Source organism: Oryctolagus cuniculus, chromosome 1 (genome assembly GCF_964237555.1).
Source record: "Oryctolagus cuniculus chromosome 1, mOryCun1.1, whole genome shotgun sequence".
NCBI classification, from domain to species: domain Eukaryota; kingdom Metazoa; phylum Chordata; class Mammalia; order Lagomorpha; family Leporidae; genus Oryctolagus; species Oryctolagus cuniculus.
The window spans coordinates 99607632-99633348 of NC_091432.1; the positions used below are offsets into that span (position 1 = coordinate 99607632).

The 25717-nt window shown below is 45.0% G+C and overlaps 1 protein-coding gene and 1 long non-coding RNA gene across 8 annotated transcripts in view; one reads left to right on the top strand and one right to left on the bottom strand.

Moving 5' to 3' along the window:
• Positions 1 to 20269, top strand: part of LOC103349530 (uncharacterized) — an 84791-nt gene extending 64522 nt beyond the window's left edge. For 3 of the 5 annotated variants that reach the window (XR_011390448.1, XR_011390445.1, XR_011390446.1), the window contains 2 exons: positions 16313 to 16370; positions 20089 to 20269. This is a non-coding gene — a long non-coding RNA (uncharacterized lncRNA). Of the gene's footprint in view, positions 1 to 2389; positions 2798 to 8860; positions 9105 to 16312; positions 16371 to 20088 lie in introns of those variants that run through there. The other 2 variants (XR_011390465.1, XR_011390474.1) reach the window with 2 other exon arrangements.
• SLC35F2 (solute carrier family 35 member F2) overlaps positions 1 to 25717 on the bottom strand; it is a 56296-nt gene that overhangs the window by 29764 nt on the left and 815 nt on the right. The window contains exon 1 of one of the 3 annotated variants that reach the window (XM_051849741.2): positions 25090 to 25282. The exons of the other annotated variants lie outside the window; for them this stretch is intronic. Within the exon in view, the coding sequence (XP_051705701.2) occupies positions 25090 to 25160 (71 nt within the window). The 5' untranslated portion in view covers positions 25161 to 25282. Of the gene's footprint in view, positions 1 to 25089; positions 25283 to 25717 lie in introns of those variants that run through there. 3 annotated transcript variants of the gene reach the window in all.

A 25717-nucleotide genomic window follows, 5' to 3' on the forward strand; every position in this document is an offset into this window, starting at 1 on the left:
TGTGGCCGTTTGAAGAGTGAACCATCAGATGGAAGATTCTCTCCCTCTCTCTGCCTCTGCCTCTCTGTAACTCTGCCTTTCAAACAAATAAATAAATCTTAAAAAAAATAAAAATAAAAGCAGTGGCAGGGGAGGCAGTAATTTGGTGTGGAGGTTAGACACCCACATCCCTTATTGGAGTGCCTGGGTTTGAGACCCTGCTCTGCTTCCATCTCTGTCTCTCAGTCCTTCAAATAAATAAAAATAAATTTTAAAAAAGGAAATATTTTATGTATACAATATCCAATACAGTAGTCTCTAGCCACATATAGCTACTGAGCACTTTAAATGTGGCTAATGTGAATGAAAAACTGAATTTTCAATGGCATTTAATTTAAATTTAAATTAAAATAGCCATTGTGGCCAGTGGCTACCAAATTGGACAGTTTAGCTATGGACTAGCATTGTGCAAACAGAACTTACCGCAGTGATGAGACTGTCTGAGAAGTACCTGCCAAGCACTTAAAATGTGGCTAGTGTGAATGAGGAACTGAATTTTCATTTTAATTCATTTTCATTTAAATAACCACATGTGGCAGGGGTTATGGTATTCGAGAACTCAACGCTAGCCCAGTGCTTTTCAATTTTTAATGTGCTATAAATCACCTAAGGCTCTTATTAAATTGCAGCTTCTAATTCATACATTTGGAGAGAGCTGAGGTTCTGCATGTCCAGCAAGCTCTCAGGCAATGCCTATGCTGCTGGTCCACGGACCACAATTTGAGCATCAGGAATCTGAAGCAGGGTGTCTGATTCCAAGATTTCTGACCCCCTAGGAATTCACACAAGAAGCAGCAGCAATCCACGGGCTGCTCAGGATCTGTCTTTGATGCTTCAAAGAGCTTAGTAGTACTTCTGACTATTGCTGGTAACAGCACTAAATAATACACCCTCTAAATCAGGAGTGAGGGTGGCAATTTCTCACAATTTTTATTTCTAGAAACCTATCCCAAAGATACTAAGGGAAAAAGACCAATAAGTGTTTATACAAAGTTACTCATTACAACACTATTTGTAATAGCAAAAAAACTAAAGGAAAAAACCTAGTCTTAACAATATGGGACTAGCTGAATAAACACACAGGATTACTGCAGAGCCATAAAAAGCAAGGCAAATATTTCTTTTCACTGCTATAAAGTGACTTTTTAAAGTGTAATTTTAAAAAAGACAACAAATATACAGAAAATGGGTATAGAGTGCTAATATTTATCTGTAATTTGTTGATGTTCTTAAATGAAAAGATAAACACTTTTTTTAAAGTTATCTGTAGGGCAGGAGAGGGATCAAAATAAAAGGATAAGAGCTTTGTCTTTGGAGCCATGTAAGTATTCCACATAAACTGAAACCATGTAAAACAAAACTTAGAGAGCCAATATTGTGTTACAGCAGGTTAAGCAGCAATGACATCCCAGATGGGAGGGCAGGTTCAAGCCTGCTTCGCTTCCAGCTAATGTGCCTGGGAAAGGAGTGGAGAGAAAGGTCTTCCTTCCATTGGTTCACCCCCAAAATGGCCACCATGGCCGGCGTGCTGAGCCGATCTGAAGCCAGGAACCAGGTGCTTCCTCCTGGTCTCCCATGCGGATGCAGGGCCCAAGCACTTGGGCCGTCCTCCACTGCACTCCCGGGCCACAGCAGAGAGCTAGACTGGAAGAGGAGCAACAGGGACAGAAGCCGACGCCCCAACCGGGACTAGAACCCAGGGTACCGGCGCCGCAGGCAGAGGATTAGCTTAGTGAGCCGTAGCACCGGCCAAATAAATCTTTTTAAAATCTATTATTTAAGATACTTTTGTAAAGAACTTATGAAGTGTCCTCAAAAAGTTCACGGAAATATATTATGAAAAACCGATACACAGATTCCAAAGCTTTTGCACCAAAATAAACTAAATTCTTAACTCTATTCTTCCACATTTAAAAAACTTTCAATTATTTATTTGCTTGAGACACAGAAAGACAAACAGAGCTCTCATCCGCTGATTAATTCTTCAAATGCCTGCAATGACTAGGGCTGGGCCAGGTCAAAGCCAAGAGCTAGAAACCCAACCCAGGTCTCGCACAAGAGTGGCAGAAATCCAGGAATTTGATTCATCACGTTCTGTATCCCAGTGTGGTCATTAGCAGGAGGCTGGAATTGGGACTGGAGCCAGGACTTGAACAGACACTCTGATACAGGATACAGGTGTCCCAACCCAGCTTCTTAACCATTAGGTTTATCAACCACCCTTATGAACTTTTTGAAGTACCCTGTATATTAACATATGTCACAATTTGTTTCTTAATCATTTGTCAACTAAATATATTTAATTGGTTTCCATTATAATCCCATGTGATTAATTTTATACTTTAAAAAGCATTATGCCAAGAAGGAAATACCGGAAACCCAGGACACAGCCAGCAAAAACAAGAATGTGAGCAACTCTACATGACAAATGAATTGTTTCTTCAAAAACAGCCGGTTAACACCCTGGCCTGAAGCGCCGGCATACCATATGGGCATCAGACCCGAAATTCCCATCCAGCTCTCTGCTGTGACCTGGGAAAGTAGCAGAAGATGGCCCAACTCCTTGGGCCCCTGCACCCACGTGGGAGACCCAGAAGAAGCTCCTGGCTTCGGATCAGCGCAGCTCCAGCCATTGCAGCCAGTTGGGGAGTGAACCAGCGGATGGAAGACCTCTCTCTCTCTGCCTCATCAATCTGTGTAACTCTGACTTTCAAATAAATAAATAAATATTTAAAAATAAATAAATAAATAAAATAAACTGCAAGGAAAATTTAAAAAGAGGGGCAAGAGTTTAGCCTAATGTTAAGTTGTCAGTTAAAACACAGAAGTCCCACATCAGATGAGTTCCTGGGTTCAATTCCAGGGTTCAATTCCTGGCTCTGGCTCCTGATTCCAACTTCTTGCTAATGTAGACCCAGAAAAGCAATGGTGATGGCTCAAGTAATTGGGTTCCTGACACCCATGTAGAAAAGACATGGATTGAGTTCCTGGCTCCAAGTTTTGGCCCAGCAGCACAGGCTGCTGTGGGTGAACCAGCAATGGAACTGCTCTCTTGTGCTCTCTGAGTCTCCTGCTCCCCCCACCACCTGTTATATCTTAATGTTAGCCTTCGCAAAGCACACCGGACACTGGAGTAAGGGAAAGGGTTTATTGGGGAACACCCTACAGACCGGAGTGAAGGGGCGGCGAAGGAAAAAGAGAGAAAGAGAATATAAGAGTGAAACAGAGAGGAGGGAGCTAGCAAGGAGAGAAGATAGAGCAGAGAGCAGAAGGGAAGAACCAAGAGCCAAGAGACCAGAGGAGGAGGCTGGAGAGAGGAACAGAGAGAGAGCAGGAGAGAAGGGCCGAGAGAGCACGTGTGCAGGAACAGGCCCTTTTAAAACTTTGCCTGAGGGCGGGCAGGGAAGCAGGAGCAGCGAATCCCATTAGGATGGGGGTGGAGCCTGGCTCAGGTAGCTGGGCCATTCGGCCACCTGGCTACAACTGCGCCAGTTTCCTAACACCACCAACCCCACCTTTCAAATAATTTTTTTTTCATTTTTCACTAAAAATTTTTTAAAAGAGGAAGGGAAGACTACAGAGAGAAAATGATGTAGACAGGAAGATGCATTAAGTGCTCGCTTCAGCAGCACATATACTAAAATGCACTAAAATATACGGACCTTATTTGCATGTCAACTTGAACAAAATATTCTTAAACTTATGAGATAACTGAAGATACCTGAACAGGAACTGGATATTTTATATTAAGGAATTATTGTAGTTTTTAGATAGGATAATGGTATTATGATTACATGTTTAAATCCTTATCTTCTGGAGATTAATACTGAATAATATGTATGTACGATATTATAGGACAACTGAAATTTAAATCATGAGGGGGAAGGAAACAGAGGGATATACATGAAACAAGATGAGCTGAAGGCATTTACTGAAACCGGGTGATGGGTACATAACAGTAGGAAACAGCTTCTACTTGCTTGAATATTCCCATAATAAAGCTTAAACCAAAACCTAAAGGAATGGTACCTTTAAGATAATAAGGCTGTTCACACAACCAAAACACACATTTATTTGCTTCCAGCTATAATTATAGCAACCAACTGGAATAACACTCATTTTTTTTTTTTTCATGTTAAGCAGAAGCTCTAGAGTCTGATTATTTAAAAGAGAGAAAAATAAACTCATTACTACTCAACAAATGCAGCTGTGGGGAGGGTCAAAATCTTTCAAAAATAGCATTCTGGGGGCCAACGCTATGGCTCACTTGGCTAATCCTCCGCCTGTGGCACCGGCATCCCATATGGGCACCGGGTTCTACTCCTGGCTGCTCCTCTTCCAGTCCAGCTCTCTGCTGTGGCCCGGGAAGGCAGTGGAGGATGGCCCAAGTGCTTGGGCCCTGCACCCGCATGGGAGACCAGGAGAAGTACCTGGCTCCTGGCTTCAGATCGGCGTAGTTCCAGCCTTAGCAGCCATTTGGGGAGTGAACCAACGGAAGGAAGACCTTTCTGTCTCTCTCACTAACTCTATCTGTCAAATAAAAAAAAAAAAAAAAAAAAAAAAAAAAAGAGCATTCTGGCAAAAATAAATAAATAAATAAGAACAGGAGCTCACAACAGAGGAAAACCCTGAAGACTGCTGCTATAATGTAAAACATCTCACACTGTATTCCAGGTAGTATACATGTTTGGGTCCCTGGGTAGATTGCAGGCTCCTAAAAGGCAGAAACAATGTCATATCCATCTTTGTTTATCAAAATGTGCATCAAAATGGGCCGAGTGAATTGCTGCAAACATGAAAATGCCACCAAAGCTTTACCCAAGCCTCTGAGTACAGCTGTAGCCAGGGGATTATGATGGAGTACACCAATAGATCATTCTACATTGCAACTGGGAAATGTCAACCCAAATGTGACCACCAGAAAGAATTCAACCTAAAAATAAGTCACAATGCATATTCAGATGGGACAGAGTGACAGTGATCTGCTCTGCTAGGCAAAATGAATTCTGGAAGAAGAAAACTGGATGAGTTATCTCGTATTCTTCCGACCTATACAGGGGTCCAGCGTTTTCCTAAGCTACGAGTCTTCACCCATTTGGAAAGCAGGTGCCAAGAGAAAGGGTTTCATGAAGTCGGGAACATGTAATTTCTTTTGTCCTTGTTCTAGATTCACCAAGTAACTTCAGATCTCATATTTTCTGTTGGGATGGTCTTATTGTGACTAGAAGCCAAATTTAGCAGTGATGATTCTCATTATAAATTAATACACTCATTTTCAAATATAAATGTAAATTTGGGGGGCTGATGTAGAGCAGCAGTTTGAGTCCCAGATGCTCCACTTCCAATCCAGTTCCCAACTAATGCACCTGGGAAAGCAGCAGAAGATGGCCCATGTACTTGTGCTCCTGCCATTCACATGTAAGACTCAGATGGAGTTCTTGGCTCCCGGTTTAGGCCTGGCCCAGTGCAGCCATTGCAGGCATTTGGGGAGTGAACCAGCACATAGACGATCTCTCTTTGTCTGTCTCTCCCTCTCTCTCTGTAATTCTGACTTTCAAATACATAAATAAACCCTTTTTTTTTTTTTAATGTGAATTTGGACAGCAAGACTCACCCTAATGACTGAACCTGGTGTTCCAGACATACAGAACTAGAAAATTCATGGTGGGAGTTTGGCACAGTGATTAAACCACCACTTGGGATGTGATGCCCATATCCCATATCAGAATGCCTGTGTTCAAGTGCTGGCTCTGCTCTCCATTCCAGTTTCCTGCTGATGCAGATCCTGGGAGGCAGCAGATGATGGCTCAAGTACTTGGGTCCCTGTCACTCACACGAGAGACCCAAACTGACTTCCAGGCCCCTGGTGTTAGCTTGGCACAGCCCTGGTTGTTGAGAGCATTTGAGGAATGAACTGGTGGATGGGAACCCACTCGTTTTCTCATTCTCATCTTTTAAATAAATAAAATGATTTTTTTTTTAATGAAAAGAGCTAGAAAATTCCAAAGAAGTTGTACCAAGTCAAGAAGCATTTAATGAAGCACTGGAAGCAAGCTTTACCAAAAATTACTTCATAACACAAATTACATTTTCTTGTTTTCATGATTATTTTAGATAAAATAATTGAGCAGGCCACTTCTGAAATTGACAAAATATTTTTTTCTCTACTAATCTTTACAAAACATTATATGGTGGTGGTGCCGGCACTGTAGCATAGAAGGTAATGCTGGCCTGTGGCGCCAGCGTCCCATATGGGCACCAGTTAGATTCCCAGCTGCTCTATTTCCAATCCAGCTCTCTGCTAATGGCCTGGGAAAGCAGTAGAAGATGGCCCAAGCACTTGACCCCTGAACCCACGTGGGAGACACAGAAGAAGCTCCTGGTTCCCGACTTCGGGTCAGCTCAGCTCCAGATGTTGAAGCCATCTGGAGAGTGAACCAGCAGATGAAAGATCTCTGTCTCTGCCTCTCTTATCTCTGTAACTCTGCCTTTCAAATATATATATATATATATATATATCATATGGTGCTTCTTAGATTAGAGGCAGAGGAGATTTTGCAGTGTCCTATAAGAACACAACAGAAGTTTAAAGAGCAAGTCGTGTGCAGGTCTAGATCCAGCAAGTAGCCCATCTGATTACATTTGGTCACTTTAGTCATAACTTGGGATGTTTTTAATCAAGACAAACTTCAATCCCTGGGCATTCCCATCTCTACAAGGTCCTGGATCAGTTTCATCTGTTCCAAATCTGCAGGAGCAAGAAAAGGGCTAGAGCCAAAAGATGCCACTGCAAAGGGTAAGAAGTCAATACCTCGGCAAACTGATTAATAGATCAAATTTCCTGACTGAACCTTAGAAGAACCAGAGAATTTGGACCAGATTATGGGGCTTTTTTTTCTTTTCTTTTGGTTGCTTTACTCTTTATTCATGCTGTGTGTAGAAACTGACAATGAGAAATCAATTTTTAAAACCTACATCCTTTTTTAAAAAAACAAGGAAAGTGAAAGAACAGTGAGAAATGCTCCTTGCAACACTGAAGACTTCTCCTTGACTTGTCTGGAATCCTTGTGCTCACTAGGATTCGCAGCTCGCCTTTCCTCTTCCATTTCTCCCCTACCCGCCTTTGCTTCGTGACCCTCTGTCAATATTCAGGGTTTCCAAACTGCTGATTTAAAGCTCCATGGACTTGCCAATGGGCATCCATCATCATCACATATTATTTATTTATTACACTCATGCTAATGGACCCCATCAGAATAGCTTGTTTTTATAGTGCCTCACAGTTTACAAAAACTTTTCTTATTTGATTTTTTTTATCCATTTACCAATGCTGTGGGATCACAGAGAGTGAAAGGGTTCCCTAACTGATGTTGTTCAACAGTGTCAGAGCCAGGTGCAAGAAACAATTTCCCTGGCACTAAGTAGAGTGCTTCCAGTAGCACCTGCCTTCTATGTGACTCTAAAAATAACTTCCCGATGGAAGATCCATCTCCTCTTCTTCTCTAACCAGATAGCTGATGGAAATGAATGTAACTGCAAAAATACAGGCTAGATCATACAAATGCCATTTCTTTCTATAAAAGCCCAATCTTGGGCCGCCTCCATGGCTCATTTGGTTAATCCTCCACCTGCGGCACTGACATTCCATATGGGCACCAGGTTCTAGTCCTGGTTGCTCCTCTTCCAGTCCAGCTCTCTGCTGTGGCCCAGGAGGGCAGTGGAGGATGGCCCAAGTGCTTGGGCCCTGCACCCGCACGGGAGACCAGGAGGAAGCACCTGGCTCCTGGCTTCAGATCGGCGCAGCGCCAGCCATAACGGCCAATTAGGGAGTGAACAACGGAAAGGAAGACCTTTCTCTCTGTATCTCTCACTGTCTATGACTCTACCTGTCAAATAAATTAAAAAAAAAAAAAAAAGCCCAATCTTTTATCTGACCATTAACTATTGAGTATTTTTATATATATTTTATGACACATAATATATTTCATAATAAGCATGCCATTATTGAGAAATTATAATTTACATTGTACTTGGAATTTTACATGAAATACATCTTAACACACTCCAATCAATTTAATATTGTCCATACTACTAACATATACCAACTTGTACAATACCTGGCAATTTTAAATCATCACACTATTATCCCATAGCAATAACCAAGAAGCTAAGAATATCAGATCCTCTAGAAAACTAGCAGAAAATCAAATGAATGCTAGTTGAAGGGACCAATATTCAATGTCTCAAAACACACATACATGGGGCCTCCCTCCGCTGTGGTGTAGAAGGTTAAGCTTCCACCTGTACCATATGTGCACCTCCACCATATGCGCACCAGTTAAGGGTCTCGGCTGCTCCACTTCCCATCCAGCTCCCTGTTAATGCACTTGGGAAAGCAGCAGAAGATGGCCCAAGTACTAGGGTTCCCACCATCCAGGAACCTAGATGGAATTCCTGGTTCCTGGCTTAGGCCTGGCCCAGTCCAGCAGTTGCAGCCATTTTGGGGGTGAACCAGCATATGGAAGACTCCCTCTCTCTCTGCCTCTGTCTCCTCCCTCTCTCTCTCTGTAACTCTGCCTTTTCAAATAAATAATTAACTCTCTAAACACACACACACACACACACACACACACACATAGATCAAGCAAATGCCACCTGAGGTATGGGAGGGTAAGTGAACCTACCAACAGGACAGAGCTCCCTGATAAACTGCAGCCGTAGATGCTGGCGCTGTGGCACAGTGGGTTGAAGCCACAGCCTGCAGCGCCAGCATCCCATATGGGCGCTTGTTTGAGTCCCGGCTGCTCCTCTTCTGATCCAGCTCTCTGCTATGGCCTGGGAAAGCAGTAGAAGATGGCCCAACTCCTTGGGCCCCTGCACCCACCTGGGAGACCCAGAAGAAGCTCCTGGCTCCTGGCTTCAGATCAGCTCAGCTCTGGCCATTGCGGTCATTTGGGGAATTAACCAGTGGAATGGAAGACCTCTCTCTCTCTCTGCCTCTCCTCCTCTCTCTGTGTAACTCTGATTTTCAAATAAATAAAATAATTCTTAAAAAAAAAAAAAAACTGCAGCCGTGTTTGAGGGCTCATCTACCTCGGGAACACTCAAATAAAGGTTGGACCTGTGTCTTTGGAGGAGAGAAGGCTTTGCTGCAGGACTTCTACATAGAGACTGGAACGTGTAAGAATTTTCCTTACCTGCTTAGTGGAAATAGTGAAAACCTAGGAGGCGACTTCAACAGCCCAAAATGATTTTTATTACCATCTCCTCAAGGATAATCAGTTCAATTCAGCAAGTTGTTTTTTTGAGTTTTGTTTTTTTGTTTCTTTGTTTTGTTGTTCCTAGAGGGATCCTAACACTGTACCATGCTCTAAAAACATGGAGAAACAGAGCCGCTGAGCTCATGGAAATCACCAGTGCAATGAATGTGACCAACGAGATGCAGAGCATAGGATGGGCTCTTAACCTAACCTGGGATTTCACGGAAGTCTTGTTCGTGGAGGGATAGTTCATCTCTTGCTCAGGTCATCCCAGTAGAGGGAAGAGCATGGTAAATTCTCCAGCATGACTAGGCCTGACAGCCCATCCATGGGTATCAGCAGTGGTCTAATCTCTTTCACTCCTGGGGTAGGACTTGAACAGAGTCAACAGAAATTCTTGGATGATTTCAAGCACTGAGTTATATAAAAGGTTGTGAGTTAAAAGGGCTAAGAAAAAGTTTCCTTGACATTTTATGAATTCTTGCTGCAGTTTTACCAACATCCAGATGGTCTTTTTTCTTTGTGCTCTAAAGCTATTTTTTTTATTGGAAACATTTTTAGGTTCTATCACTAAACATGGAAGGGAGAATAATGGTCCTCCCAATATGTCCAACCTCCCTGCCACACACATACACACCTGCAAATAAGTTACCTTACACAGCAAAAGAGATTTTGCAAATGGTATTAAGGTTAGGTACCTTGAAATGGGGAGCTCTTCCTGAATTAGCCAGGTAGACTCATCTAATCAAATGAGTCCTTAAAAAAACAGAACCTTTTCCAGTTACAGTCAGAGGGAGAATTGAAGAGATGCAAAGTGTCTGGCTTTGGAGATCAAGAGGGCCATGACCCGAGGAAAGAAACAGGTAGCCTGTAGAATTTGGACAAGTGAAGGAAACTCAATCTCCAAAAAATCTTCGAAAAAAGAATGCAAGCCCAAAGATCTTTTTATTTTGGCCTGCATTTTCCTTCTGACCTATTAACTGTAAGATAATAAATTTTTAATAGTTTTAAGCCATTAAGTTTGTGCTAATGCATGTGTGGGGCTGGCGCTATGGCATGGTAGGTTAAGCATCTACCTGCAGTGCAGGCATCCCATATAATTGCCAGTTCGTGTCCCAGCTGCTCCTCTTTGAATCCACCTCTCTTCTATGGCCTGGGAAAGCAGTGGAAGATGGCCCAAGTGCTTGGGCCCTGGCACCTACATGGGGGACCTGGAAAAAGATCCTGGTTCCTGGCTTCTGAAGAGCACAGCTCCAGCCATTGCAGCAATTTGGGAAGTAAATCAGCAGATGGAAGACCTCTCTCTGTATCTCCCTCTCTCTGTAACTCTACCTCTCAAATAAATTTTTTTTTTTTTTTTTTTTTTTTTTTTTTTTTTTTTGACAGGCAGAGTGGACAGTGAGAGAGAGAGACAGAGAGAGAAAGGTCTTCCTTTGCCGCTGGTTCACCCTCCAATGGCCGCCGCTGCAGCCGGCGCACCGCGCTGATCCTGGCAGGAGCCAGGAGCCAGGTGCTTTTCCTGGTCTCCCATGGGGTGCAGGGCCCAAGCACCTGGGCCATCCTCCACTGCACTCCCTGGCCATAGCAGAGAGCTGGCCTGGAAGAGGGGCAACCGGGACAGAATCCGGCGCCCCAACCGGGACTAGAACCCGGTGTGCCGGCGCCGCAAGGTGGAGGATTAGCCTATTGAGCCACGGCGCCGGCCCTCTCAAATAAATTTTTAAAAATGCATGTGATACTTTAAAACAATGCTTGAATCATAGCTATAACTATCTACATTCATCTCAATGAATTTGCTTAGAAACAAGATAATCACATCAAATAAAGAGTCTATTAAATAATGGCAGGCAAAGCTGAGCAGGAGCCACCCTAGATTAAAACACTGTCATTTTCAAGGTAGAAAATGAAAACCAGGCCATCAAGCTGAAATAATGGAGCTGGTTTCACAAAAGCCAACAAAAGTAAAAACTGTAAATCCAGCAGTTTCTTCTTATACATTATGTCCTACAAGAACATAGAAGAAGCATATTAATACCCTCTCACCCCCTATACAATAAAAAGAAGAGGGGACACAGTGCCAGCCACTGGTCTGACCTCTTGGCTTAATCAGCTTCCTGGATTTTCACACAACATATAAAACAGGTGTCATTTGGCCAAAGCTCAAATATTTTAACCAAGTTCCTTTGGCAAATAAACAGCAGCACTAGCTTAAAATCCAAAAATGTGTCTATGTTCTTTCAATTCTACCATGCTAAAAAAAAAAAAAAAAAAAAGAGAGAGAGAGACAATTGTGGGACTACAGGCAGTAAGAAGGCTGCCCAGTGCCACAATGGTGACCTCTAAATCCTTGTTACCACAAGGATTGTAACCCCCTTTTCCCTCTCTCTACATTTTGCCTTGAATGTCTCACATGATACATTTGCTCTAATTGATTGGGAACTGTGTCAGGGGTATTTTTCTTCCCTTTATACATACATAGCCACATAATATCTTCTAAGAATAGTAGTGGTAATAATAATTATGGCTTGCTGAATGCACTCTATGTACCAAGAACTGTCCTGACGATTTCAAAATCCTAATCCATGTGGTAGGTATTATTATGATAGCTTTGTATAGATAAAGAAACGGAAGCACAGAGATTAACTGATGCAAATTATCCTGCATCTCTAACAATGGGCATTGACTAGCACAATCTGTTTGATGCTATGTTCTACAACGATTATAACAAGGGCTGTTCTATAGAAGTAGGGAAAGGGTATAAGATCTATTTATGAAATCCTTCTCTTCGTCTTCCTGTTTATTTTAAGATTTATTTGTTTGTTTTAAAGGCAGAGTGATGGAAGGAGGGGAGATCTTCCATCCACTGGTTCACTCCCCAGATGCCCACAATATCCAGGACTGGGCCAGGCTGCAGCCTGGAACTCCATCCATGTCTCCCACATGGCTGGCAGAGGCCCAAATACTTAGGCCACCATCCGTTGCTTTCTCAGGCGCATTAGCAAGAAGCAGCAGCTGGGTCTGGAACCCACTCTCCCATATGGGATGCAGGTGTTGCAAACAGAGGCTTACCCTCCTGCAAAACAACAGCGGGTCCTCCCTTCTTATTTTTTATTTGCTGAATTGAGCAGGTGTGAAACACATTTTCCAATCCCCAATTTTGTTGAGAACCTTGAGTTACAGAGCCTAAATCAGGAAGAAGGCAAAACAGAAAGGGTGCACTAAACTGGGGGTGCTGTGTGGGGTTTGTGGTCCCTGCCCCCAGCATCTACCTCTCACCCCAGCCTCCTCTGTGAGAATCCCAGGAGGAGTACCTCCAGGGAGACACAGGAGCTCCCAAGGAGACTGAAAAGGCAGGAGAAAGACAGGGGGAAGGGTACAATCAGGAAGCTTGTGACTTGCACTGGGCAATGAGTGCGCTGCTGCTCCTAGGGTCCACACTAGACTAGAGTTCACATCCCTGAGACAGGCACGCAGCCCTGCCTCTCCCATCCCAGCCTGGCACGAGAACTGAGGAGAGCAGACTGATCCGTTCGCAGCAGGCAGCCAAGAAGCCACATCCCATAAATGTTCAGGGCCGAATACTGCCTGCCCATTGAGGTGGAATGGAAAGTTTTCAACTAAATTTTTAAACTATGGTAAGATCTAAGTGTAGCTCCTTATGGACTGCCAAAATAAAAGTCATTCCGGAAACGTGAGCTTTTTGTTTTGGCTGGTTTATCCTGTCCGACAGAATCCCCACAGGAAGATCATCAACAGTAAGAGCAAAGCACAGGAGATAGGGAGGAACCCCGGGCTGGGTGCTGGTCCTGGCTCCAGGCTCCAACCGCTCCTCTGGTCTCTCTGTGGTTTGGCGGCAGAACCCTCGGTCATTCTGTAAAGTAATAAATTCTCTTTCTTCCTGTGCCAGTGGTGAGCCGGATTTCTCTAATAACCGACCTAAAACACTCATCAAACAGCAGGCAGGCACCTGAAGAAAAAAGGAGGCTAAGGCTAGTCTAGAAAGTTCCAAGGGCCCAGCCCAAAGAGGCAGATAGAGGCGTAGAGCAGGTTTCCTGTGAGTCATGCACCCCTTCCAGCCTTTCAACACCCACAGGACTCGAACCAGAAATATGGTCATGCTCCTCCCCTTACCATGCCCCGGCTGCTCCTCATTTAATCCAGCCAACACTCAGACTTTGCAAATGAACTGCACATGAGGTGAAACACACAGACATTAGTGGCGAAGCTGACGCAAGCCCCGGATTTTTTTCAACTCTCAGGTGGTACCTTTAGAACCCACGGAAATTGCGATGTGTATAGAGCAATCTGCTTACTAAAAAAATTATGTGCAAAAGGTGGGTGTTTCACAAAACACTAGCACTTCACGGAAGAAGAACCACATAGGCCAATAAACATACAGAGACCCCATTTCCTTAGTGATCCGGCATATGGAAATTAAGAAATACTCTTACATTTCTTTAGCTGTCCCAAGCACAACAGCAAGTTGTTTCAGAGGATTTCTCATAGACCGCTGCTGGGTGTACAAACTGGTACATCTGTTAGGCAGGAAGCTGGAAATTAGCCTACGTTGTGTGAGAAGGGCTTGAAGCCCAGCCCCTTCTGCGCAAGCTCCGGAAGCCCAGCATTCTAGTTCAAAATGTGGATCAAACGGAGGTCCAGCCAAAAGAGAGGAAGTGTTCCAAAAGAGACTTAGTGTTGCAAAAGAGATGCTTATAGGGCAGATATCAGAGAACTGGGTTCCAGGAGCCCAAGAAAGCTCTAGTATCCACAGGCTACACAGTGAAAATCCAGAAGCCCAAAAACTTACTACATAAATCCAAAAATTCACCGTTTGGTATGTTCTAGAATAAACTTACAGGTTACACAGTGACACTAGTTAAACTTGGCAACCCAGGCCCACCAGCTACACAGTGAAAATCCGGAAGCCTAAGGATGTCAGAGATGTCTGCCACTTCTCTAAGTCAGGCTATGCAGCAAACACTTGTTAAACACCAGTTAAATTCGAAAGCCCAGAAAGTCAGGCTAAGCAGAGACCTGACTTGCTGCCTCATTTCTCCTCTTTTCTCTTCCAGAAGGGAAGTTGACTGTTCCATAGGACTCTCCACAGTGATGTGCAGTTTGATCCCCACACCTTATAAAGGGATGACTGACCTTTTCTGTAATAATGCCTAGCCACAGTATAAAGGACCAAATAGCATAGCCAGAAAATGAGAGATGAAACTATGAAATGATTTAGCAGCTAGACTGATTTTTCTGTGTACACAGTAAATGGGAAGAACTCCCCTTAACCCAATTTAGGGGGAGGTGGGAAGTTGTATGATGACCTCAAAATATACAGACAGGTCACCACATTTGATCTTACCTGAAAGGTCATACTTCTCCACATGGATACAGTTTTAATTCACATTTATTTGCTGAATTGAGCAGGTGTGAAACACATTTTCCAATCCCCAATTTTGTTGACATGCGTCAGAGAACCTTGAGTTACAAGGAAGAAGGCAAAACAGAAAGGGTGCACTAAACTGGGGGTGCTGTCAGAATTTGCCCATGACCATAGCTTCCTAGCTCATCCTGATGATTTTAAAAGAAATCTTCAAAAATCAGGGTTGGGTTGAGCACCCCCTTGACTGACATCATGGAGGCTGCTTCCATGGTCTACTTTATTAGAAACCAGGAGAATGAGGAGCAAGGTAGCGGCAGGAGCAATGTAAGGATGGGCAGCAGGCCAATTAATGACTGCTTTACACAGAGATCTGCTGTCAAGGAGACCCAACAAGGCCAGATCACCCCAAATGGCACCTGTTTCTGATGTGAGGAGCCAGGGCACTGGGCAAGAAGCTGTTGTAACAGAAACCAGCTTCTGTCAGCTCTGCCAAGAAACAGAACTGCCCTGGGTGTCGAAGAATTCCTGGTTAAGAACTGCAGACCCTGAGGCCCCAAGCTACAAAGCCTTTGGCTCTGTCCAGCCTCTGCCCAGCTTCCAGCTCTAAACACTGCTATTGAGGGGATGGCCGAGGGGCAGTGAACCGTAAGTTGCCTATCTGTACTAGCCTCCTTTTCAGTTCTCCTACTAGTCCAGCCACATGTAGAAGTCAAAACGGTGTCTCCTTTAAGGAGATTCACATCTCTTGTAATTCTCTTCCAGCATCCCATGGATAGGTCTGGGCCTCACACATACCTGGCCAGGCCTTAAAACCTATCCAAATATTGGTAAACTTAAAAAGCCCTTCCTGCCAGTTCCTAAAAACAGGGCTTAGAGCAACAGCTGACTTAGTCCTGCACCTATTTGGACAGGACCTCACCAAGGACTTAAAGGAGTATGAAATAATCTAAAATGTAGGTGGTTAAATGTAAATGATTTATTAGTCTGTTTCCTTTCCCAGCCTGAGACTCTGGTCTTATACATTAGCTTAACTTCCTAGCAAAACATAGCTATTAGGCATGGGGGGTGGGGGGGAGCATAGCCAGTCCACTAGAGAGTTAATTATTTAACCCTTATCCTCACCCCTGGGGAGAGAAAACCAACCCCAGAGAGGATATGGGCCATGCAGTAAATTCCTACTTCTGCAAACTTCAGGTAGTTCCAGCATTTCCCTAACCAGTTACGGATTCCTAGATACGGGAAATTGCATAGTTCCTAGATCAGGCTCTCAACAAGGAACCAAAGCAGAGGTCCCCCCTTTGGGAAAAAAACAAGCTGTCATGACTAGGGCTCTCAGAAAGGGATTGCTAATTCAGTCCTTCAAAACAGGCAGGCCCTAGACCTGCTACTTGTTGCCCAAGAAAGTGTCCTGAACTAGGGTCAAACTAGATGGGTACAAAATCATATTCATGCTTTCATGGACAGGACCAGACAACTCCAGGACCAGGTCAGACAAGGCTAAAATATCTGGCCTAACATCTGGTCATAGAAATCCTGGTCATTGCCTCCCCTTGGTGACATAACATCCACATTCTTTCTGCTTCTCTGCAGACTTTTGTGTCTAATGCCCTTGTTTTTTTGCCTCTAACAGAAGACAAGCCATCCACTTCAGGTGCTTCTAAGACAGGACTTCCAGCCTACCACATCAGGTAAGATGACCAACCCTCTAGACCAAGCAGGACAATGGTTCCTGATGCCACTCTCAAACACCATAGGACAGATAGCAAGAGAAAAATACCCATATCCCTCTCTACATCCATTTTGTCAGCTTCCGAAGTAGCTACAGAAAATGGACGTTTGGCCAATTATCCCCATAAGATTATGGGTATTTCTCTCCTGAGGGGGGAGAGAATGTTAGGAAGTTAGAAATTAGCCTATGTGTGAGTGAGAAGGGCCTGAAGATCAGCACCTACTGTGCAAGCTCCAGAAACCCAGCATTTTGCACTTCAAAGTCCTGCTCAGACCCTGATGACCTTCCAGGTGATCCCACCCTTTCCTCCAAAGGAAAGCTCCCAGGAGAATTCTGTCTCCTCAGGACCAAGTGGGGCAATAAAACCTTCACAGACACCCCCTCTGCCTGGCTCAGCCAGCACCAACAACCCTGGGAAGGAATTGGCTAATTTATCCTCCACAAACCCTTTGTCATAGAGGAGGAGGGGAAGGAGAAACCTGGCTCCTTTTTCCCTTAAAAGCCCCAGTCTAAACAAAGACTGGGCATACTGAGCCCTCTGCTCTCTGCTGAGCCGCCCTCCTGGCTTGCCCAGGTGTATTCTCTCCATTCAACCATGTAATCTCGTTCTCCCCTAGCCTGAATGACTTGGCACTCTCTATCTGTTCCTTCTGTTCTGATGGATGCCTTATCCCCAACAAAACCTTATTACTTCACTCTGTCTCATGCCTGAATTCTTACTTGTGTGAAGACAAGAACCCCACAGCTTCCATGGCTCTTTTCTCCAGTGACACAGTAAAGCTAAGCCTCTGCCTGCAGTTCCAACATCCCATACGGGCACCAGTTGGTGTCCTGGTTGCTCCTCTTCTGATCCAGCTCTCTGCTATGGCCTGGGAAAGCAGTGGAAGATGTTAACACTCAATAATTGCACATATTTATGTGATGCAGTGTGATATTTCAAGAAATGTGAACAATGAATACTGAAGAAATCAGAGTAATTAATGTGCCCCTCTCTTTATCATTACTTACATTTGGAGCCTTCCAACTCCTTGCTTTTATTTGTTTATTAAATACGTAACAGGTTACTGTGAACTACATTCAACCACTGTGCCGCAGAACATCAGAACCTGGCACCTGTAATTCATCCTCTCACTGTGGCCCTCTACCCTTCCTATTCTGTATTCAAATTATCTCCTCTCCACACACACACACACACACACACACACACAAATACTCTGCTTTTTAAGAAATGACTAGAAAGAATTTTGGGGCTTCACTACGGTTTTTTACAGAATCTATCTCTGCATCATTAATCTAAACAGCCAAGTTTAGTCTGACTGTAATTAACAAACTCCTGTGACCATTCAAAATAAACATCCCAAAATTTGTGGACTAAAAGATTTTATAATGTATTAAAATGAATACTATTCAAATCTTTATTCGAGGCCTATCTATACTTTGAAGGCAAGAGCAATTCTAAGAAGCTGAGTTCTATGGTTTCTACAATGTTGATAGATTAGAAATCTTAATTTAGAAAGAACACAGGCTTCTTCTAGAGATATGCTTGAAACCACAGAAAAAAATCACAAGTGATAACCCGGGAGAAAAAAAGTGAGAAAAAATAATAGAATTCACTCCAATGCTCTGAGCATATTACTGCCACTTAGCAGAATAATGAAGCTCATAGTGATGATCCAGAACCAAAAAGCAAAGTTGATATCTACTACGTTGAAGGCACTTTGTGTATTAAAAGGAGCAAAGTCACATATATTTGTTCCAAATATGCTATGAAGAATTTTACATCATGTCACTTTTTCTTGGCAAAATCTTCAGGATTAGTTGCAAACAGACCCACTCAGTTAAGTAAATGGATTCACCTACCCTAGAGAGTTGTTGAGTACAAACCAATTAAATGTTGAAGAATCACTGCCAAAAATTATGAATAAATGAATTAGCAGAAGTGGATAATCTATTACATAAGTAGTGCTTTTTTTAAAAGTGCTGTTTAAAAATAATTTTAATGCTCAAAAAGTGAACTTTAAGTTACCTTGAAAATTAATCTGTGAAATGTTTAGTTCTCTCTGATAATCCTCAATGAATAATAACAAAGGAACTGTTCATAGAATTTTTAACAAACTTACCAAAATTTATATACACAAACAGCTTCCTTGAGAGGCAGCTTGCTTCATCCACAGATGTGGCTACCTCCAAAACAACTTTGAAAGCTTCTTTTCAGAAACAGCCTAACTTTATTTCAGTTCTAACCATCACATCTTATTTATCAAATCTGGTTACAAATTCATTTAAATTTTTTTTTTTTTAATTTTACTTGAAAGGCAGAGAGGGAAAAGCAGAAGCAGAGGCAGAAAGAGGTCTTCCAACCGCTGGTTCACTCCCCAAACGGCCACAACAGCTGGACCTGGGCCAATCTGAAGCCAGGAGCCAGGAGCTTCTTCCAGGTCTCCCACACGGGTGCAGGGGCCCAAGCACTTGGGCCATCTTCTACTGCTTTCCCAGGCCACAGCAGAGAGCTGGATCGGAAGTGGAGCAGCTGGGACTTGAACCAGTGCTCATACGGGATGTTGGCACCGCAGGCAATGGCTACCTGTTAGGCCACAGCACCAGCCCCACAAATGCATTTTTACCATGACTGGAAATCAGTTCAACCTCTAAAACACAAAGAATTGGTACCATTTCAGTTCAGTGCCAAGCACAAAGCACTGGCAGGACTTCAATGCTGAACAAGAGCCTCTGCCCATGATACGGCATTCTCCCAGGGGAGCAATGATTACATGGAACACACAACGTGGGAACTGCAATGTCATGAGTTAGGAACAGGTGTCTGGGGAGTAGAGAAGAGGGGCACCCAACCAAGATGGGTGTTAGAAGGGGCTAAAAGGGGGCCAGAAGAGGCTTAGCCTACTGCACTACAGCAACCGGCCCCCACAGAAAGTTCTTAAGCCACCATGAGGAGAGGTCAGATGGCAAAAGCATCCGAGGAGGGAACTACAGGTGCAAAGGCACAGGCCCTGCTGGGTCCACGGGAGCCACAGGCACATCAGAGTGGCTGGATTGTGCCAAGTGAGAGCGGCATCCTGGGAGATGAGCCTGGGAGGGCCTTGTCGTCCCTGTCCAGAAGCTGGAGCTCACGTGAGAGGTCCGATCCCATACAATCCCGCTTACATGAGGTTATCTAGAGAAGTCAGATAACAGAGACAGAAAGGTAGAATGGTGCCTGCCAGGCGCTGCGGGGAGGAAGGGACAGTTATTACACAGTGGGTAGAGCTGGTGTTTGGGACAATGCAGAAGTTCGGGAAATGGATAGTGGGAATGGACTTCATGGCCCTGAATTCACTGTACACATAAAAATGGTACCATGGTAAATTCTATTTAACCACAATACAAAAACCACTGAAGTGAAAACCAATTACAGGAACAGAGCAACGAGAAGGATCAGCAGCAGCTTAGCTCTGAACACTGCCTTTCAGACGTGGTTTAGCTGCAGAACCCTTTCTTCAAACCAGACTGTGTATTCGCTTCTGAAAAAATTCCCACGTCGAAACCTTGTCTCCAGTGTGATGGTGTTTGAAGAGGTGTGGCTCTGGAAGGTGATGAGGCAATGAGGGCTAGCCCTCACCCATGGGATTAATGGCCTTATAAAGAGGCCTGAGGGAGCTGCTGTCTTCCCTTTCCACCAGGCGAGGACACAGTGAGAAGACACCAACCAGGAACCTGGGAGCGTGCCCTCAACAGACACGGAATCTGAAGGCACCTCGATCAACTGTGAGAAATAAGTCTCTGTTGTTCATAAGCCACCCAGCTACCGTTTTATTACTGCAGCCCAAATGGGCTAAAATAAACACCTTGCATAAAAGCCCAGCTATATAACAGGCAAGAGCAACATACCCTAGAGGGTGCCAGAAGCCCACCAGCTCTCACTCCCTACTTTTCCCTAGTAGGGAACCCTAAGGAAACTCCAAAGGGCTCCAAGGGCTCCCCAGTTTGCAAACCACAGGTGCAGACGACAGGAGGAATCCTGAAAGGTTTCAGTCTAAACTTGATGCAGTGAGATTTCTGAAACAGTAAAGTTGGTCTGCCTTTTAGAATCCAATGAAACCATCTCAGCTCTGCCTCTCACCAGCTGTGTGCCTGCTCTGTCAAATGGATCTGAAAACCCTATTTTTATAGACTTGTCATAGGAGTGATGAAATACGAGATGTCTGATACATGGTGAATTCTTACTTGATGACAGTGATCTTTCACTTTGGGGCTCACTCTGGTTCTTGTGTCATGAGATGACGGTGGGAGAGGGAGAGGGTGGAGGGCAGCAGTGGAAGCTATTTGGACAAGAGTCCAAGCAAGATGATAAAGGCTTGACCTGAAGTAGTAACAATAGGCATCGAAGGGACAGGTGACTTGGAATATTATGAAAGTGCTATCAAGATAGAGAATAAACATTAGCAGCCACCTCCTCTCAGCCTAAAGAAAGGCTGCATTAATCCATTGGTTGTCTAGAACCAATCTGGTAGAGGGAGAGGCCTACAGCTTGGGCAAAGTTGGGGCATGCTGGAGGAAAGCTTTTAAGTTCCGCTTGCCACTCCCCTACATTGCAGGGAGACAATTGCTACCTGCCCCTTTAACAGCGCCCTGTAGGATGGAGAAATTAATAAAAACAGGTTCAGGTTGTCCAACTAGCATCATTCTTCCTCTCACTGCTCCAAGCTCCTTGAGCTTACGGGCTACAATCTAGAGATGCTGACACTCTTCCCCCCACAATAGCAACTGATAGGAATAGCCTAATGGAAGAGCACTGCAAAACAGCAATCCATAGTGGTGCTGTTGCCCACGGTTTCTTCATCCTGCAGTTCATCCCCTCCCCGATAAACTGAAGTCACTTGGAAGGACTCAGACCCAGGCCTGGCCATCAGCTCTTCTTCAGTACTCAAAGGGAAGTGTCTAGGAATGCTCATCATGCTATGTTGCATTATCTGGGACCATGGAGCCACAGAATTCTCTGAGACAGAAACACGGGGCTGGCTCAGTGGTTCTCCACCAAGGGGGATTTCATTCCCCAGTAGGCACTGACACTGTCACAACCAAGGGGGTGGTGACAGGGAATGTGCTATCCTGTCATCAACGGGATAGAGACCACGGCTGCTGCTATATCCTACAATACACTGGACAGCTCTCACTCCAAAAAAAAGGACCCAAAATCTCAATAGGGCTGAGGTTGAGAAACACCAGATGAACAAAACAACATAACTGAATCAAAAACAAACATATAGTACATTATACATTATATAATTCCTATTTGGAATCAGGGATTAATTTAGTCATGCATCAGGGGCCGGCGCTGTGGCACAGTGGGTTAACGCCCTGGCCTGAAGCGCTGGCACCCATATGGGCACCGGTTCTAGTCCCGGCTGCTCCTCTTCCAATCCGGCTCTCTGCTATGGCCTGGGAAAGCAGTGGAAGATGGCCCAAATCCTTGGGTCTCTGCACCCATGTCGGAGACCTGGAAGAAGCTCCTGGCTCCTGGTTTCAGATTGGCGCAGCTCCCGCCGTTGCAGCCAACTGGGGATTGAACCATCGGATGGAAGACCTCTCTCTCTCTGCCTCTCCTCTCTCTGTGTAACTCTTTCAAATAAAAATAAATAAATCTTAAAAAAATTTAGTCATGCATCCAATACATATTATGTATCTACTGTAAGGTAATAGGTACTGTAACCATCAGAGTATACTCACATAAGAGTAACCAAAACTATATATCATTTCTGGCTTCTGGGGTCTAGTATAAGAGGAAGAAATTAATTAAAATTAATAAAAAGGGGCAGGGAGAAGAATTTATGGGTACGATCTAGAGTTCCCCAATTGCCCCACTGCACAAGCCAGAAAAAGCCCCTTACTTTACATCTTTGCTTAAATAACTCTAATGAATAATACCCTTCAGCAGGGCTACACACCAGCTTCAGACTTGCGCTGTGCGCATGGGGGTGCACAGATGTCTGCTCAGTGAACAGATGAAGCCCGCATAGTTAAACACAACTCAGTGACCCCTTTTAAAACATCGTCTGCAAGGAGAAAACAAAAATGAAAGAAGAAACCAGAGGGCCAGGCCAGGTCCTTTGTTAGACAACAAGGAGAACACTCATTGATCAACCTACTATTATTGTACCATTGCTCCTCTAGCCCATGGCCTCCTCACACCACGCTACCTGCAGCTCCTTAAGCAAAACACTCTCCAGCACTTCCAAGTCCTTCCTCACTTAGCCCCCCTGGAAAACTCTTATTTATGCTTCATGATCCTGACTACGTCACTCAAAGCTCCCCAGGCCTACGGTACCCCGTAGACTTGGTCTCTGCCACTTGTTTTAGCTTAACTTTGTACTGACCTCCATAGCACTCATCATAACTTCTTACCATAATTTGGCTACAAGCTTCCTTGAGAGCAGATATTCATCATAGTAGCCAAGATGCTAGTCTAGAACCTAGAGCACAGAAGTTCAAGTTCTGAAGAATGAAAGAATGAAGGAATGAACTGCATCCAGCACTGTCCGACAAAAGGAATCTGACAAAATCAGTGCTCTCCAAAAGTTTTCTACTTGATGGGGAAAAAAAAAGATAGATATGAAATAACCATTAAAGGATTTTGCCACCGGCACGGTGGCTCACTAGGCTAATCCTCCACCTGCAGCGCCGGCACCCGGGGTTCTAGACCTGGTTGGGGCGCCAAATTCTGTCCTGGTTGCTCCTCTTCCAGCCCAGCTCTCTGCTGTGGCCTCGGAAGGCAGTGGAGGATGGCCCAAGTGCTTGGGCCCTGCACCCCATGGGAGACCAGGAAAAGCACCTGGCTCCTGGCTTCTGATCGGCGCAGCGCTGGCTGTAGTGGCCATCTGGGGAGTGAACCATCTTTCTTTCTTTTTTTCTTTCTTTCTTTTTTTTTTTTTTTTTTTTTTTTTTTTTTTTTTTTTTTGACAGAGTGGACAGTGAAAGAGAGAGACAGAGATAAAGGTCTTCCTTTTGCCATTGGTTCACCCTCCAATGGCCGCTGCGGCCGGTGCACTGCGCTGATCCAAAGCCAGGAGCCAGGTGCTTCCTCCTGGTCTCCCATGCGGGTGCAGGGCCCAAGGACTTGGGCCATCCTCCACTGCACTCCCAGGCAACAGCAGAGAGCTAGACTGGAAGAGGAGCAACCAGGACAGAATCCGGCGCCCTGACCGGGACTACAACCCAGTGTGCCAGCGCCGCAGGCAGAGGATTAGCCAGCAAACCTCTCTCTCTCCCTCTCTCTCTAACTCTGCCTTTCAAATAAATAAATACATCTTTAAAAATGTATCCCATGCACATGGTGATAACACATCAAATCCATTCACCAAACTCACCCTCCACAGTGCACCACCCATGGTTGGAGATTCAAGAACAAAATTCAAACTTGGGAGATGAGATTTAATAACAGTTTCCAATACTGAGCAGAAGGAGTACTGGATATCTGGTAAGATGTACTTTTCTGATTACTGTATTAGACAAAGAAAAACTGCTATCAGAATCCACCAAATGCATGAACGGCTGCCTGGATTAAACTGAAAAGCTTAAGGAACAAGAGACTTAGCCTTCAACAAAGAAACTCCAGCCCAAGACCCTCCCTTGGAATAAAGATAGATAAAGGTGAGAGTTTAAGAAGTGAGGCAGAGTAGAAAGAAAGCTCCAAGAACCTTCGTCATCCACCACTCACTCACTCATTTGTGTGCTGGATACACAAAAACAAAAGACACTATTGCTACTGTTAAGGGACTCTGTCCATTGGATTATAAAATGCCCACAAGTGGTTATCACACAAGGAAGAAAGTAAAGCCCTCAGATAGGTACAAAAAGTTTATTGAGAGCCAGCAGAAATCTCCTAATTAGAAAGCTTCTAGACACTCCTGATTGTAAAACATACCAGGATTCAAGGGTGAGAGATAAGGCACAGGGGGTTAAGCCACTAATTAGGATATCTGCATCCCATACTGGAGTACAAGTTCCCATCCACCTTCCTGTGAAAGCTGAGAGGCAGCAGATGACCGCCCAAGTGGAAGACCCAGATAGAGTTCCCGGGTCCTGGCTTCTGCCTGACCCCGCTCTAGTGTGGGAATCTGGGGAGTGCACCAGTGGATGGAATATATTTCTATCTAAAATCTTAAAAACAACATGTCAGGATTCTGAAAATATGAGGACATTAGAAGAAAAAAACCATCATGGTTCATTCTCTTTACATCTTGCTAAACTGACAACTGGCATAGTGTCTGCCCCAGGCTCAGGCCACGGGCATCCCCCTGAACAACCGCCACATGTTCTCATCACCTAGGAACAGTGGTGACATCTAACCAGCGCAGAGCACTGAAATGACCAGGCTGTGGGTCCGCTCCCAGGTAGCCACCAATTAATCCTCGCCACAGCCCCACAAGGTAGGAACCGTGGTCATCTCCACTTTACAAGGAAGGAAACTAGAGCACAGAGAAACTGAGTGACCCAACCAGGATTTGAATCCCAAATCTATGCCCTCAGGGCAAATTGCTTAGCCTTCTTTGTTGCTCCATCTGCAAAGTGGGTACCACAATCATTCTATTTCCTGAGGCGGAAAGGAGATTTTATCCATCTAAATTGCTAAGCAATTACAGTGCCTGTCAGAGTGCAGTAGCTAGGTCCCAGGTTACCTGTACCTGCAGAAGGCAAGTCTTCCAGTAACCACAGAAACGCTTTCCCCAGGTCCCTGCCAACTCCTCCAGAACATTTCTCCCCGCTTCTCACCGGGCACGGCGGCGCCAGCGCCAGAGGGGCCCGGCCTCGCTCAGGCCCGGGGAGAAGGCAGGTTCTGGTCTCCTGCCACTCAGCAGCACACAACTCCACCGCGTTTCGCACTTGGGTGAACTCGTGTTAGTGGAGGCTCACAGGGCCACGTGTGACCCGCTGGGCGGCAGAAGGAACTCGGGCGGGCGCACCGCCAGAAGAGGAGTCCATCCACCGCCAAGCCCGAGGGTGGGCACTCCTCCTTCGCCGAAGCCCTGGGGGCGGCTCGGTCCCCACCCCCACCGCCGCCAGGCAGCCACAGGCTCCGACCGCCCAGTGCCAGCCGGGTGCCTTCCCCACCAAGTCCCCTGAAATGCCCTTCCGCGGGAGGAGCACCGAGCACTTCGTGAAGCCAGGTGAAGCGCAATATCCTCGGCGCCCAGAAACAAAGTCCACGGAGCCGCCACCTTTGCCTCCCCGGCGCCGGCAGACACGTTCGAGCCGGGCCGCAGGTTGTGCGAGCCGGCGCTCCCTGCCGCTCCCCGCCGCGCCACGCGGCGG